Raw genomic sequence first — 15,560 nt, forward strand, 5'->3', positions numbered from 1 at the left:
ACACTGCTACAAAAACAACAGTGTCTATTTTTTCCATAACATCTCAAAAATCTACCAGACAAGCTGCCACCTTTTCTCTTTGAACTTATTTTCTAATTCTTATAAATTTGCAGACAGAAAAGTGCAATGGTTGCTAGCAAGTTAGTGGAACTTGCAAAGTACTCTGCAAAATACTGATGAAATAGAACATTTTCCTAAACTCCACCCAAAGTCATGTGCACACTGTACTGCATGACCAAGGTAACTCAATACATTTAACGGACAGTTCTGTCCTCTTTGAATGAAGTAACTGATTGGAGACACACAGCATTTAATCTTCCTTCTTCATACAGTTCACCCACTGCCACGTGATGGCAATGAAGCAGGGATAGCACTGGAATATCAAGCAGGAAACTCAGGTTCAATTCTTGTGCTGTATATTTCTGCTGTGAGCGTCTCCCATGTCTATTCAGTAATTTCAACTACGGGTATACAAATTTCTTCCATTCTTTTTCATATGTGTGTGGTCTGAGGGCCATAACATTAATCAGGTTTACATATACATTTGTCATTTTGTCTTCCCATCCATATTTTTAAGAAAAGAAAACACATTCGGTAATAAAATGAATGTTCTGTGGCTCTTGATAAGAAACAGCCATTTGACATTAGCCCCAAAGCCTTTATCTAAAAAAAAGTTGTTACACAACAGAAAATGCTATAAAAGTAAGGTATTTAAACTCTCAGACAAATCTCTCCTGAGAAATATCTTCCACTGCCAAACATAAGTAACCTCCACATTTTCAAGTGATTGTGAATTAGATAGTCATGTACAATAGTTTCTACTTGCCTGTTCACCCTGCTCCCCACCCCTATTTTTAAACAATCAAGCTTTTCAGAAGGGAGTTACAGTACAACTAGTCCTCATAATACAAGCCAGGTTGATCAGCATCCGATAGGGACCTGTCCAGTATCCACTTCAGAACTGGGCAAATATTATTCATGTATATGTACTGGACATGAATAATCCTGGACAAGGTAGTTTAGTATTACAACATCCAAATAAAGAGTTATTCTACTCACCCTGGGTACTTGGCTACTACACTAGCAGGCCATAAACAGTTATATGGTGTGTCTAACTATTACTGTGCATAGCCACCAGCAAGCAGGAACACGGGTGCACATGTAGCACTACCTACAGACCGTACGCTCTAAATAAAGTAATACAGCATTTTAAAAGAAGAAATACATCATGGAGAATTTCCCCAATTTATCTTAATCATCAGCTAGTACTTTGGGGACAAAATATCCTATGAGAATTTTGCTACATTATGTTAGACGAAGCAAAAAGGCATATGAAAGAGAAGAAAGTGGGTTTGTATAGATGCTACCCACTCTTTCTAGCTCACCTTTTTCTGATTAGCTGGTGACAAGCTTCTGTAGAGCTTCTTGCCTTGTTTGCCAGCATTCCAAATGGTGAATGTTGTCCAGGAGCTCAGGACTCTGTCTTCAAGAAACCAGACTCGGTGATTCCAGATGGTTCCCCTCGAGAGTTAGGAAAAGGTTGGATTTTAGCATTATTAAAACTTTTAGCATTATTATATACCTATATGCATACGTACATAGTCACATAAATATAACCCTGACCAAACTGATTCACAACACACGATACAAAAAAAATTACACCAAAGCATTATACTTGAAATTTCCAAGTGAAATGTAAACTGTTGCTATAAAAAAAAGAAATTTTGTGGAAGTTCTCAGACAAAAATCATTATTGTGGGGCAGCTACAGTAACCTGCTTCTGGTCTGCAAGCACAGCTAGAGATTTTATAGAAAAATCAAAATCCGTTCAAGTTTCCCTGACTTAAAGGATCTAACTGTCCATGTGGGTAGTCCCCAGGTTCCAGTGAGGAACAGGAGCTGCTACAGCTATGCTGTTGTCAGTCACTGTCATCTATGAATCAGGCTGCTCCACCTCCTAGTTGCAGTTCTGATTATCCATAATCCTGTATGCATTACACCAATTTTGGTTCTATTACAAAACAGTAAAATACATGAGTATGATCACTAGAGATGTCCGATGATCTGGCATTACAGTAACATCTGATTTCTACCACAGGTTTTCACATTTCTCCTTTTCATAATAGATCATCAAATTTCACAAAGCCCCACAACAGATACAAATTTACTATTCCAGATCATTCTTATGAAGTGTACCTCTGAGGTACAAATATAGTATTTGAGCTTATTGAAGTCAATAGGTAACTTAATTTGGTCCCAAAAGTTTGTTAGCAAACTTTTCTAATATTTTAATGACAGGAATTTGGTGTTTTTATTTATGTCATTCCTTCACAGCCCTGAGTTATGGTTTGAAAAGCATGCAGCCTGCTTAGTACGAAGACATTTGGATTCTTGCTGGGATTATTAGTCAGCTCCAGAGAGCCCACTTCACGTTAGCATGCGATTCTTGAGCACAGCCAAATCCTGCTTAGCACTTCATCATTGATTGTGGTGTGATAACTTGGAAAGAACTTCACACACAAATAAATGTACCCAAGAAGAACAGCTACTTCACATAAAATTTCCACACTGTTTCGAGGACTACGACCGTGCACCAGCACTTCAACTAATGGAGAAAAAAAATCTTGGATTTGACTGCAAATTTCTTCTAATGCAACCACAAGCTGCATTCCTGCTGCAAAGCTTTAGCTGCTGCTGGCACCCTTTGACACTTGCCTTTTTCCATGTTCATTAGAGCATACTATATTCCCAGAAGGAAAGTTAAAGGAAAGAAATGTGAAGGTCAAGTATTTTTCCAGGATCACTTTACTGGAAATTTTAGAGCTTCTGCTAGCTTCTAAAACGGATGATTATTGCTTTACACGTAAGTGGAAAGGTTTTAAAACTGATTTTACTTTGAAATGCGACTTCAGAAGGATAACACTGTATTACACTCCAGAGTTACTTCAGAATCTGTTCTATTCAGTTGAGTGACACAGGCAAGTTTCTTTTCCACTTGAGTTCGCAAAATTAAGAAAGCTAAGGGAAAAATAGGCAATGTAAAGCATAAAAAGAATTATCAACTAACTTCTAGTTGTAGGGCAAACACTGGAATCTGTGTCCAAGCACACAGAAAATGTTTCTAATTATCATGGAGATGTCTCAGTACATTCACAGTACTAGTTCCTTCCAGACAGTATGCATTTACTGTCCAGGTGATGGGGGCCTATATTCCACAGGAGTCACTATGAAGGTAAAATTCAAGCAGACCAAATCTCATTGCTGGTAATCACCCACAAAAATTTCAGACTGAAGCAGATTTACTGACCCAATCTTATCTATGAATGTTATATTGAGAAATGCAAGTGGAGAAAGTATGTAAGAGAATTGCATTCAGAAATAAAAGGATATGAAAGTTTTTAAACTCCAAATTAATTTGATCATTGTTCAAATACAAGCATGTTGTCAGACAGCTTCACTTAAGCACCAATAAATGGCTTTCTTAAAGACCTGTTTTGAGTTGTGAAAGTGAAACTAATATACCCAGCAGTTGTGATTTTTTGTTTGTATCACTACGAGGCACTTAAGAAAATGCTCACAGAAAAGAATTTAAAAATCATATCTCCATATTGTGTGTGTCCTTTTTAATGAAAATTCTAAGTTATATCAAACACTTTGCAGTCCTGAGTTAACCCTGAAACACTTCCGGCAGTGCAAGGCAAGATCATCTGATAAATGCACAATTGAGGGGACAATTTGTGACTGAGCTTTAGAGTGACAGTCACAGTCTTTGCGAAAACTTGCTCTGCACAAACAATGTATCTCACATGTTGAGGCAAAAGGTGGCTTAAGGAGTGTCAAAAGAGAGTTTCAGTTACCCCCTTCAGGTTTCTGGTTCACCTAATTTGCCACATTTTTTTGATGTTTCCAGAACAGGTAACTGGGATTCCTGCCTTAAGGGAATGCCATTTTCCCACCCTTTAAGAGCCAGTGCAGGTGCAACAAGTGGGAACTGTAGCAACGTGCAAAGGATGATTAAAGAAAATGCCTGAAACAATCTAGAAGTTGTACAAACCACTGTGAGATGATTCTCACAGCTATTTTCAGATTTTGCATTATTACATATTCATAGCCACCAGCAAAAACTAGGAGGTATTACTACTCTGCATCATCCCAAATCAAGGCTGCTTTTCCTAGCCGTGTCAGAAAGGACTGAAGAAAGCCATTTCCCAGTAACCTTTACTATCATTTCCCAGCCGGTATTGAGTTAACAAGATTTTCCTCAGCCAGAAGGTAGGATCCAAATTCTTCTGACTATAGAAGTTTGTTTCCACATCCTAATCATCCTCCGTGATCCAAATTCTTGAAATACATTATTTTTCCCATTTCTTTCATTTTTTTTGTCACTTCTTAACAACAGAAATATTAGAAGTATACATTTTCCTACTTGGAAAATAATTCTTAAGGCTTACATAATTTTCCTAAGATCACACTTGCTGTGGCCCCTCAAAACCCATCAGTTATGTAGTCTGGCAGGGAGGAGAGGAGCCAAAATTCTGCAGGAGTGAAATGAGGGTATTCATGCAGTGGGTAAGTATGACTACGAAGTGTGTGCCTCAGTCCCAAGTAGTTATTACCATACCATGCACCCAAGTAATATAACAATGGAGCTCTGTTAAAATATGTGGTGACCTACTGACTGAATACAGGAGTCAAGAAACATCTGCTCTACTCCTATTTTGAAATGAAAGATAATGTGACAATAAAAGCTATATGATTTAATGTCTGAGCTCAGTTAAACCTCGCCATATTGTTTGACTGCCTTTCCCCTCCTTCCCCCAGTGAGGCTACATAAGTGAATCAACAGAGCAAGGACAGATGTACAAGTACTTGAGAAATGTGCAAATACCAGCCCAATGTCCTAAGCAGTACTGGAATTTTAGGCATTGATTACCATCCACAGTAATACTATAAATCTATAAATCTGACCTTTTCTATACACGTTGGTCCCGCACGCTACTCGGGTAACACCAGACAGGGAGAGGAGCTATTCAAGTGAATGGCCTCTTCCAGTGGTTTTTTATTCATGGCAGGATAAGAGAGTTCTATATTATAGGTGAATCTCACCTGATAGATAATCCAGAGGTGGGAGAACAGAGAATGTTTTTATCACAGTGAGAGCTGAAAGAACAGATGCCTTATACCTAGTTTTGCATGCAGAATTCAAGGACCTTACTCTGCACAGGAAATTCAGAAATGAATCCCATTTGAACCTTGACCATACTGGTGAATAAACTGATTTTTTTTTTTTTTTTTGTCGTTGTTGTTCTGTTGAACTTCATGTGAACTTATTAATTGCTGGCCTACATCGTCCCACTGAGTTATTACATTTACACTGTTAATAGGTTCTATTAATGTCTGAGTTCATCTTCAGGTCATGGGTCATTAACTGAGGCATGGTTTGCAATGTGGCCTATTTTTCATGAAAGGCTTATTAAGAAAGACAGAGACTATCAATGTTAATGCCATTTACTTTTCAAGAATCTAATGAGGTCATTAGTTTCCATGTTTAATTGAAGTGCCAAATGCAAGAATGGAAGATAAAAATGCAGTTGGCCTCATCTTTATTTCAGTTGCACAGGAATACGTTACGCTATTCCTCTCTCCTGTCTATTTTTGGACGCGTATGTTTTTGCAGGAAATGAAGCAGGCATTCCTGCGCTCATCAGTGACACGAGACCCATCCTCAGAGTCCCCCTAAAACAACCAAACGTATGTTTCAGACTAAGTGCCTGTTCTCCTTTGCTTAGATGACACTGGAAGATTCTAGTGCCTGAAACCAGATGGTTTCAATAGGTTATGTAATTTTGGTTATTTCTGCAGAACAAGCTCTTAACAATATTATACTTATTCTGAATACATGGCATATGAAATTACTGTAAGCCTTGTAAGTACGCTTCACATTTTCTGCATAAAAGGGAATCGCCCAAATCTCAAACGGAGGGTACAAACCTTATGTTCTGCATATATTAAATTTCTCTTGACCAAAAGCTTGTAAATGGCTACAGATTAGCTACCTGCCCCAGCTGTGTCTTCATGAGCAATACCACCTAAAGACAAGTACAGTGTTTTATTGCTCAACTGGTTCCAAGCTGACTTTTATCTCGCCATGAGGTACATTGTTTTATATACAGTTCATTTTTCTCCCCTTTGGTAAGATAAAAATCTATGAATTTTACAATGTTTTTATTATACACCAAACTTTCTTACTACAGTACTTCTCACTATAAAGCCAGCTCTGATCTTGCATCAAATCAGTGTAATGTAGCCATGTAGCACAAAGTACACACAGCCCTAGGACACAAGCTGTGAGATAAAATGATTTAGATTTAAGAGATACAATATGTAGGATTTTGTGTTGTAAATTCCTGGCTGAGGAGAAGTTTCTCAAAAATTATATTGCTCATTCACATTTAGCAGGTATCCATCATAGACTTTAGGTGAAATTACAATGAGAACGTTTATATTTCTGTATACACCTAATGAAATCTAAATATAGACACTGTACTTCATTCAGATTCTGTCACACACCCAAAACATTTAACACAGCCTGATGCCTCCAGGGAAAGGGAGAATGCAAGTAAGATTTTGTTTCCTGCTTCACAGATACTTTCACCTCTAGATATTTGTTCCAGAAGGATACTAATCATAGGAAATGACCTAGAAATCATTAGTGTTTACAATTATACACAGTAAGTAACAAGAACAAAATGTCACTTGCCAAGTAGTTTTATATGTATTTTAGAAAGTCTGAAAATGCAAAATAAGGCATTATTTTCCCCTGAACAGTAATGAAAGACACTCATGTACACTGAAATCAGCCTATAACAGGCTAGGAGCAACTGCTGTCTTCGCTGAGAAGACTGAATCACCACCAATTTTGTATAAACAAGTCCTATTAACCAGATCTATTTTTTAAGACTGAATCTAGGCATAAACTGTTTAAAATTTAAAAGAAACAACTTTCCTACAAGCATCATCTTGATTTCAGACAAGATATGAATCTGATTCATGAGTTATTACTCCAAATCCAGGTCTAGGCTAACTCTGAAAATTCAAAGACAACGTAGGCCAATGGTGAAAGGCAAAATACCACAGAAAACTGCTCAAACAAAACACACCATGAAAAAAAAAAAAAGGGGGGGGGGGCAAAAAAACAAAACCAAACCAGCAACCAGACTTCTCGAAAAGGTAGAACATGCATTAAATAAGGTGAGGTTACCAAAAGGCAAATTACTAAAGCCCAAATTTAAATTATAAACTTAAACCTTTGTGATGAGTCCACTGATCTCTCTTTGCTCAATGCACACCTCAGTCTTTAGAAACAAATGCTGGCCAGCCCTTCAGAACTTAGGCAACAAACAAGGGAACAAGCCAATAAGCGACGTTACACAACCTCATATTTGAAAGTTTGCACAAAATATTAACAGTAATACCAGCAAAAAGCCAACAGGAAGACTGGCTAGCCTGATGACTTAGAATGAGACAAGAAAGGTGCCAATTTGGACATGCAAACTGCACATCTGAAACAGCTTACAGTGTTTCCACATTCTCACAGTATGTTGTAATTCAGGGTGCTTGTGCCACACAACCTTGTAGATCTGAATAAGCAACAGCTTGCAGTAAATTCAAAACAAACCCATTTCCAAGAATAAGATGTTTTCCCACAGATACAAGCAACAGGCTTCCAAGAGTTCTAGCATCCCATGATGCATGGCTGAAAAGTTTGTAACTAACTGCCAAAATGATCACGTACTAAAAAATAAAAAAACCATTTACATTTAAACACCCATAAAAAGGAAAATAATTAACCTCATATTTGTTTGCAAAATTAAAAGAATATATTCTATTTGCTTGGAATGAGTGTTTCAGAGTTAAATGATTTTACATACATATGCATAGATATATATATATATTTATAAAGAATTATAGTACCATTAACCATGAGAATGATATTTATGCTAGCATACTATAGTATTTACAATAATATAGTGATATACAACTAAAATGTACATTAAAATGTTTAGTTTGACTAGTCAGTTCAACAAAGCCATACAAATAGGACTGACTGAAGAATGTACTTATATCATCAATCAGTAAGAAAATATTTTACTTAATTACCACTGTGATTCTGGTGTGGGACTCCTAAAGGACAGTAAAACTTGCATGATTTTTCATTAATGTTAATACATAAGAGAAAGAAACAACTTTGGCTCAGCCTGCAAGACTCCTGATCATGAAGAACACCTTTGATGGGTAAAATGAGCATGTAGAAGAATTGACAAGTGGCAATTTAACATTTTCTTTAAGGGTAGATGAGCACTGTAAAAGCAATAGGCAACAGCTTACAAGGAAGCACCTGAGATAATTGCTACTAAACATCCTCAGGTATTTTTCAAACCTCATTATCTGATTTAGATGATTTAGACCTGTTAAAATAGGAAAATAATATGTGTAAATGTAGCACATTATCAGATGAAAGGTTTTGGTTTTATATATTTTTTTAAAAGTAGCATTTTGTTGGTACTACAAGTCTCTACTTTTTTTAAATTGAGACAGTTCGTTTTGAAATTAGGCTTTAAAATTAAAAAAAAAAAAAACATCATGGTTCACATGATACGAGAATAAAAACCTCACATATTAAAAATCCTGATTAAAAATCCTAATAAAATTTCACCACTAGGATATATTTCAAACATGTTCTTGCAATTGTGTTCAAAGCATTGAAGAAGTTATTGCTTTACTTCTTGCTTTTGCCATGTTCAGCAGATGAGATACACAATCATACAAAGTATTCTTAATCTGCTTTGAGGGTAAGAAACTCGGATGCTTTTGATAATCAGCGAGGTTATTCAGGCAGATTACGAGGTCTCACGTGAGCAGTTAAGGGTCTGAGCTGAAGGAACGGTAACTAGAAGTTGAGAAACAGTACTGCTGTAGTGCAGTCCCCAATATGCTTCATTGCTCTTACAATACTTACTGTGAAATAATTTCAAAAACAGTTGCAAAGATGAAACAATTTCTTAGAATATTTGTCAAATGTTGAAAGTGCCCCCACCCCATCCCTGCCTCACTAAGTCATTAGCACAGGTACACTGACAGTGTATGGGCAACTGTACCCGAACCAAAGATTTCAATTCGTAATTTGATTTCCAGCATTATGGTATGTTACTCAAATTATAGCAAGAACAAACAGAAAATTAACCTTCCACCATCAAAAGAGGATACTACCAGTATATTATGTTATGCTTGCTTTTTAGCTTTTAAAAAAAAAAAACAAACAATTAAACACAACTAAGTAATTATTTTGCTGTGTGATATCTTGAAGAGATTAGCATCTTTACTGCCAATCATCCAAGATGAAGCTAATTTTTCAGTTCTACCAAAAAATGCAACTTACTCTAGGACGGAATGAGTTGCAGCCTGTGGATGGTAACGGTACAGCAGGAGGCAATGGTTTACTCGAAAGACTTCACCGCCCTTTTGGATATGTTTATAAAAAAACAACAAATCTTCTGGAACACCCTGGAAGAGAAGCAGTTATTTCAAACCAGGAAGTGGCCAGTATTCATAGTTACATGAGAAGACATGTTTTATTTTTCTGCCAAATTAATAAGATTTAACATAATTTTATTCATATTATGTCTGTATGTCTCCATGAAGTTATCTAATGGGACATTAAACATATCTGTAGAAAAGATAAAGCTATTAAAAAAGTAACAGTGCAATTTAAAAATTAAGTACAGCTGACCACAAGGACAAGGGTAGAATAATAAATATCATCTCATTTTGACAGGGATATAAAGCTTGGTACAGGTTAGTCCCAAAAGAGAGAAACCCAGCTGCTGTACAGTTACGAAGTCTGGATGCCACATAACCAAATAGTTTACTGAAAGGGATCCATGACTTCAGAAGACCGTTTTTTCACTTTACTAGAATTATCATTCTTTTTGGTTGCCTTACAAATATGTACATTGGTGTCTACTTAGGAAAGGTGAATCAAGAAAGAAAACTTTTTTTTTGTCTTGCAACTTATTTCCACAGTACGCTCTTTCTAACGGGATTGCAAGCAATACTGCTGAAACACTACAAGAAAAAAATCTCCTAGAATTGTGGATCTATCAGGCTCTAGGAAATATTAGAGATTTCATGATCATATACAACACTTCCCACCTAAATATCAGGAAATCTTCATGCCAGAGATACACCGTCAGAAGTGCAACCTTATGGCACACAGTATTCCATTACACATCATAGCATACAAAAGCATAAACCCACCGTTAAAGATACAGCCCTATACCGAAGGTAAAAAAGTAGCATCTATTTACATTTTGCAATGGTGCAACTTCTTAAAATATGGCTATAACATTTAAATCTTCTATGTTTAAATACAAGTTTTTCTTTACCCCAACCCAATGTTTAAAAGGTCTTTATCAAACTAAAAATGTCTGATACATATAACCAGGTGGTCTAAACAAAATATTTAAGTGTAGCATCAATAAAAAGCTGAAAGGTAACATGACAAAGTTGGGAAGGAAAAGTAAAAGGGAAATATATTGAAATACGTTTCTTTCTGTAGGCAATATCACATACATGAACAACAGGGGCATAAACCTCAACTTCAACTGTAGATATTCTATTTCAACATAGAAAAATAATAACAGCACAAGCTTAAAAAAAAATAAACTGCATTTTTTCCCCACATTGTTTCCCCATTACCACAGCTGCTGAGTTTCTTCCATAATTAAGAAAAGCAGATTCTCTAATTAAAGTGCTGGACACAAAATCCCTCTGTGGTTTCTTCTGGCCTTCTAGTTACAAGAGCAATACAGTTCAGTGACTGTTTCTCATACCCACCAGACTGAGCAGCCGAGGGGGTGTGGGGAGGGGAAGAGAAATGAGACAGAAAAAGCTTTGAACCCTGGAAAACAAATCCAAAAAACTCAATTGAACATATGTATCTTGGGAGAAATCAGAACCAAATCAAGCTCTGTACTCTGCAGCTCCAGACTTCGCTATATGATAGATTGATTTAAGACACTGAATTGGGCCATACTCCCAGATTCTGAAAAAAATTGATTCCAATGTGACTGCTTGCTAAGGGCATCTTATCTGTAGCCATTGTTTGTCTTTGTAGATATTTGTCTGACTTCTAGTTTAAGAGTTGCAATGCAGAAGAAAATTTTTCGACAACTTCATACAATTTATGTTTTACATGAATCTACTTTGAAAGCCACAAAGGAAATCTGGGGCAAGTTGGAGTAGCAGACAGCAACCACAGTCATCAAGAATATAAGGAAAATACAAACTCAAATTCTTTCCATTTATTTTGTAGCCCTTTCTTTTTCTTATTCTGGACTTTAATGGAAATACTGAGAGTTAGCAGCAGTTTGAACCTCTTTTCCAGTCACACACTAGACTGTGTCAGGCAGGGCACAAATTTTGCAGCACATATCAACTTACTGCAGTAGTCATATTTTGATTCAGATACATGATTGCATCACATACATATCTGCAATTCATTTTCTTTCAGATAAGCATTTACAGTATTCAAGATAACCGTTAATATGTATATTAAACAAGAGAGTTACTGCAAAAGTAAAAGATGCCGTTTGGTTCTGAGTGCTCTTTTCCTTTACTTTAACTGGCAGAAATACTTTGAAATAAAGTACATTCACCCCCAGGAATGAGCAGGTGCCTTGTGTTGCTCAGCAGTGGCCTCTCACATTACAAAGGAGCAGCACTGCCATGCATTTTTCAGGGAAGGAAAGATGTTGACTGTGTTATAGATCCTGCAGGGATGGGACTTCCTACGGCTCTTGAGCGTGTAAGCTTGTTGCAATACAAGAGTTTCTTCCCAATTGAGACATACTATTGGATCCAGATGGCATTTTAAACACCAGGAATCTTTGTCAAACAACACAAGAAAGCTGTTTAACCACTAAAGGAATATCTGAATGTATTTTTTGAAAATTAATATCTATAACTAAAAGTATCAAATTAACAACCCACCATTTCAGCAATAGGCTACCACATAATTAGTTTTCAGCATTAATAAATACAATTAAATTGCGCAGTTTACATGTTACTGGACTACATACAGAATTTTCCACATTATAGGCAAAACCAAACCCTACATGCTCTGCTGCACTAAGGGATACACTCACTAGCCTGCCTCACTCAAGGCATTGGCTCATTATTTGCTGATTACTCCTAGTGAAAACCACAGTCTGCGCCTGCTCTGTTCTAACCAGCATGCACTAGCCACATGCAAAATCATCATTCACTTTAATGTATTAACTACTAAGCAGGTGAAGGATCTGTCTTTACCCAGTGTTTTGGGCAGGTATCACTTGCTGTGCTGATGGCTATACAGATGAGGGGATTGATTTTGCACACTCATTGGGAGGACAAGTGGAACCTAACCTGAATGAAAGTAATTCCTTGTTGAGGAACCAAACTAAATATTCCAAGATTCTTCTCTTGCCATCTTCTCATTGCTTGCTGTTTCTCACTCCTAGCAGATTACTGTGCATGAAACTGTACTCCAACTACAGTGTCCTCAACATGTGTATTTGGCAAGGAGGTGCAAACTACCTACAGTTACAACAAGCAATTCTGGCTACGATTTTTGCAGCTCCACCATCAGTAATGGTGAGGAGGATCAGTAAGGATGAAGATAATCAGCAATTTTTGGAGGACTTCTAATGGAAGAGTGGCCCTCTGAGCAATGTTGTAACTAGTAACACCTGGTGAGAGATCAGGCTGTAGCCCTGGGATGACCAACAGTAACTACTGCAGAACTTCAGGCTGACGGAAGTCTTTTCTTCGGTCACTTGGACACAACTTACTATTAGGCTGTACAGGAATAAACACAATATAAGAGCTGCCTTTTACTGCTAAACCTAATACAGGAGATTGATTCTGTGGCAAAATCAATCTGTCCCAACTTCCTCATCCATCTCTTCTCCCTCCATTCACACTTCTCTCAACTATCTTTGACATGTCCTTTTCCAGCTGACAGGCATTATAGTAGAAGCAGCAGATCCTTGTAAGCAAAACCAGTGGAGATTTAGCCTATCCTGAGCAGTCTACCTAGTGAAAATGAGAAATCTAACACTGAATGTTTTGTATTTCAAAAATACATGCATTTATAACAAAAAGTGATGACAAGACAAGGGAAGTAAGTCTATCCACACATGAAAAGGACCCTGCAGGTTTTGGAAAGCTTAGCCGTTCCTCTTGACTAGAGGCATCAAGGAGAATTGGGCTATAGCTTGGTACACTTTTTGCAACTAAGACAGCAACATCAGGCTAATTGTTGGACAGAATTAGCCAAATTGCTTTAATTCCCCAGAGGATCCTAAACTTGGTGAATGGAAAGAATGTATTAAAACCAAAGTAACTTTTGATTCCATTCTAACCTGTTTCTTACAGGACTTTGGAAAGAGTTTGCTTCATTGCTATTTTTTAAACTAACTCATCTCATACCGCATATTTTAGAACATTCATTTAAAAAGAAAAACATTTCAGTATTAATATTATGCTATAGTTGCATAAAAAGCAGGTCAAATAGTTTATGTTACAACATCTAAGATTAAACAGGGAGAAAAATTTTAGACTGAGTCATTTAGCAACAAAGCAGAGATGTTGAGTAAAAAAATCAAAGTACTTTTTGGTGGGTTTTGTTTGTTTGTTTGTGTTGTGGCTTTTTTGTTTGGGTTTTTTTGGTTTTGTTTTGTGTTTTTTTAAATACATATGCCAACAGCTGTCCAACAGTATTTCCTCAAAGTCTTGAGCTAAATCTTGGACCTACAAAAATAACACATACTGAGGGGTTGGTTGCATGGAAGTCAACACAAAAGACATCCTACTTCAAAGGAAGTACTCCTGTCTCAGAAACAAATGCTGTTCTGTCAGGCATTAAACTTACCAACAAATCCTTTTCAAAGTGTGCTGCTAATGGGGAACAGCTATTAAGCTGCTGGAAGCTAAAATTAAATAAGAAATTGCAGCTCTTCTCCAATTTAAATGTAAAGGTGGAAAAAAATAGGAACTAAAGTAATTTATCAAGAATTAGCTGTCCTTCAATCTTTCCCTAAAAGCAAATTTTGTATTCAATGTCAATTGTATTTTTCTTCTGTAATGAACAACTTCTCATTGAAATTACTTATTTGCAGGTGAAATTATCATTATTTGAAAATAATCCTTATTTTAACTTCCTTTAGGATAGTCACCAGAGGTATTCAAGCAGACTAACCACAAGTTAATTCCACATTAAATAGCTATTAATAGCTTCTCTTCAGGATTATCCAAGATATGCTTAAGGCTCTTTCTGCATATCTGTCAATTCTTTTTTTTGGCTCCCATCCAGTTCATGTCTCGACATAATTTTTGCCTCCATTGTAAGATCTGAAGCCTCTGACATTTACTTTATTGTTTGGGAAGTAACAGGTTAGAGTAAGCTCCAAAAGATTGCTTTCATCCAGATCAGTTAAACAAAGATGATGGGTAAGTCAAATGGAAGGGAGGTGGTAAATTCTAAATGATATTTATTAACAGACTAGCAAAAAATGTCATCAGATATGGGATATACGGTGAATTTTCAAATAGCTTATCAAACGTACTTAATCATTGGCTCCATCACTTTTTCTTTCCTTTTTAGATCAAATATGGATCTCTGTTCAGCTTTAACTATATCAAGCCAAAAACATTAGTGCCTGTGTTTTATCTAAGATTTTTCCCCAGAGCACCTTGATAGCTTACTTGACAGACTGACCATATTTTAATTCATGTTCCAAAAACCCAAATTCCTACTTAGCCTTTTACCTTTTAGGCGTTATTGTAACTGCCTGCCTTTCTGGAGGGAATGACATTTGTGTGCTCTGGCAGAGAAAAATCGAAAAATGCATCAGTTAGTGCCTAATAGCACATGAAGTTATCTTAGAACTTTGCAGCATGTGCTACAGTCTCCTGTGCACCAAAGGGTATTTTGACACCTCCTCAATTCATGTTTTTTGTGACCTTTTATCACAAAAATAGATCAAAACAGCTCCAGACACTTTTTTTGGAGTCACATTTTGTGTTATGAAAGGCCGGTGGCTTATAATATGCTATTCCATCTGGGGCTCATTAAGAATAATTTCCCTCTGTTTACATTTTGAGATTAGTATAGAACTTTAAGGTTGTCACTACATTTTTAGTTTTCATACACTTAAAAAGGAAGGTTAAATACAGAGGTGATGGGAAATTTGGGACCAAGTTGTGGTATAACTCTAGAGAAAGAAACAAGTGTGGCATATTACAGTTGTGATGTCAAGAATAATACTGCTTGAAAAAAGCCAAAACTATACAATTTGCTGCATTTGCATGGAGTAGACTCTGCAGGTTAAGTAATGCTCATTTATACAGTTCTTACTGTACTGAAGAATTCTTACAGGATTTATCTAAAGCAACAAGCTAGGTTGTTTTAGCTTAGTGCCATTACACAGAAGTGACTAGAGCAAAAGAACAACATGCCA

General features: G+C 36.6%; 1 protein-coding gene across 2 annotated transcripts in view; it reads right to left on the minus strand.

The window, feature by feature from the left end:
• B3GNTL1 (UDP-GlcNAc:betaGal beta-1,3-N-acetylglucosaminyltransferase like 1) overlaps positions 1–15,560 on the minus strand; it is a 132,810-nt gene that overhangs the window by 19,771 nt on the left and 97,479 nt on the right. For both annotated transcript variants that reach the window (XM_042802365.1, XM_042802364.1), the window contains exons 8-9: positions 9,440–9,564; positions 1,386–1,521 (exon numbers count right to left, since the gene is read on the minus strand). In XM_042802365.1, the coding sequence (XP_042658299.1) occupies positions 1,386–1,521; positions 9,440–9,564 (261 nt within the window). The remainder of the gene's footprint in view (positions 1–1,385; positions 1,522–9,439; positions 9,565–15,560) is intronic.

Source organism: Tyto alba, unplaced genomic scaffold, assembly GCF_018691265.1.
Source record: "Tyto alba isolate M040663 unplaced genomic scaffold, T.alba_DEE_v4.0 Super-Scaffold_39, whole genome shotgun sequence".
NCBI lineage: Eukaryota > Metazoa > Chordata > Aves > Strigiformes > Tytonidae > Tyto > Tyto alba.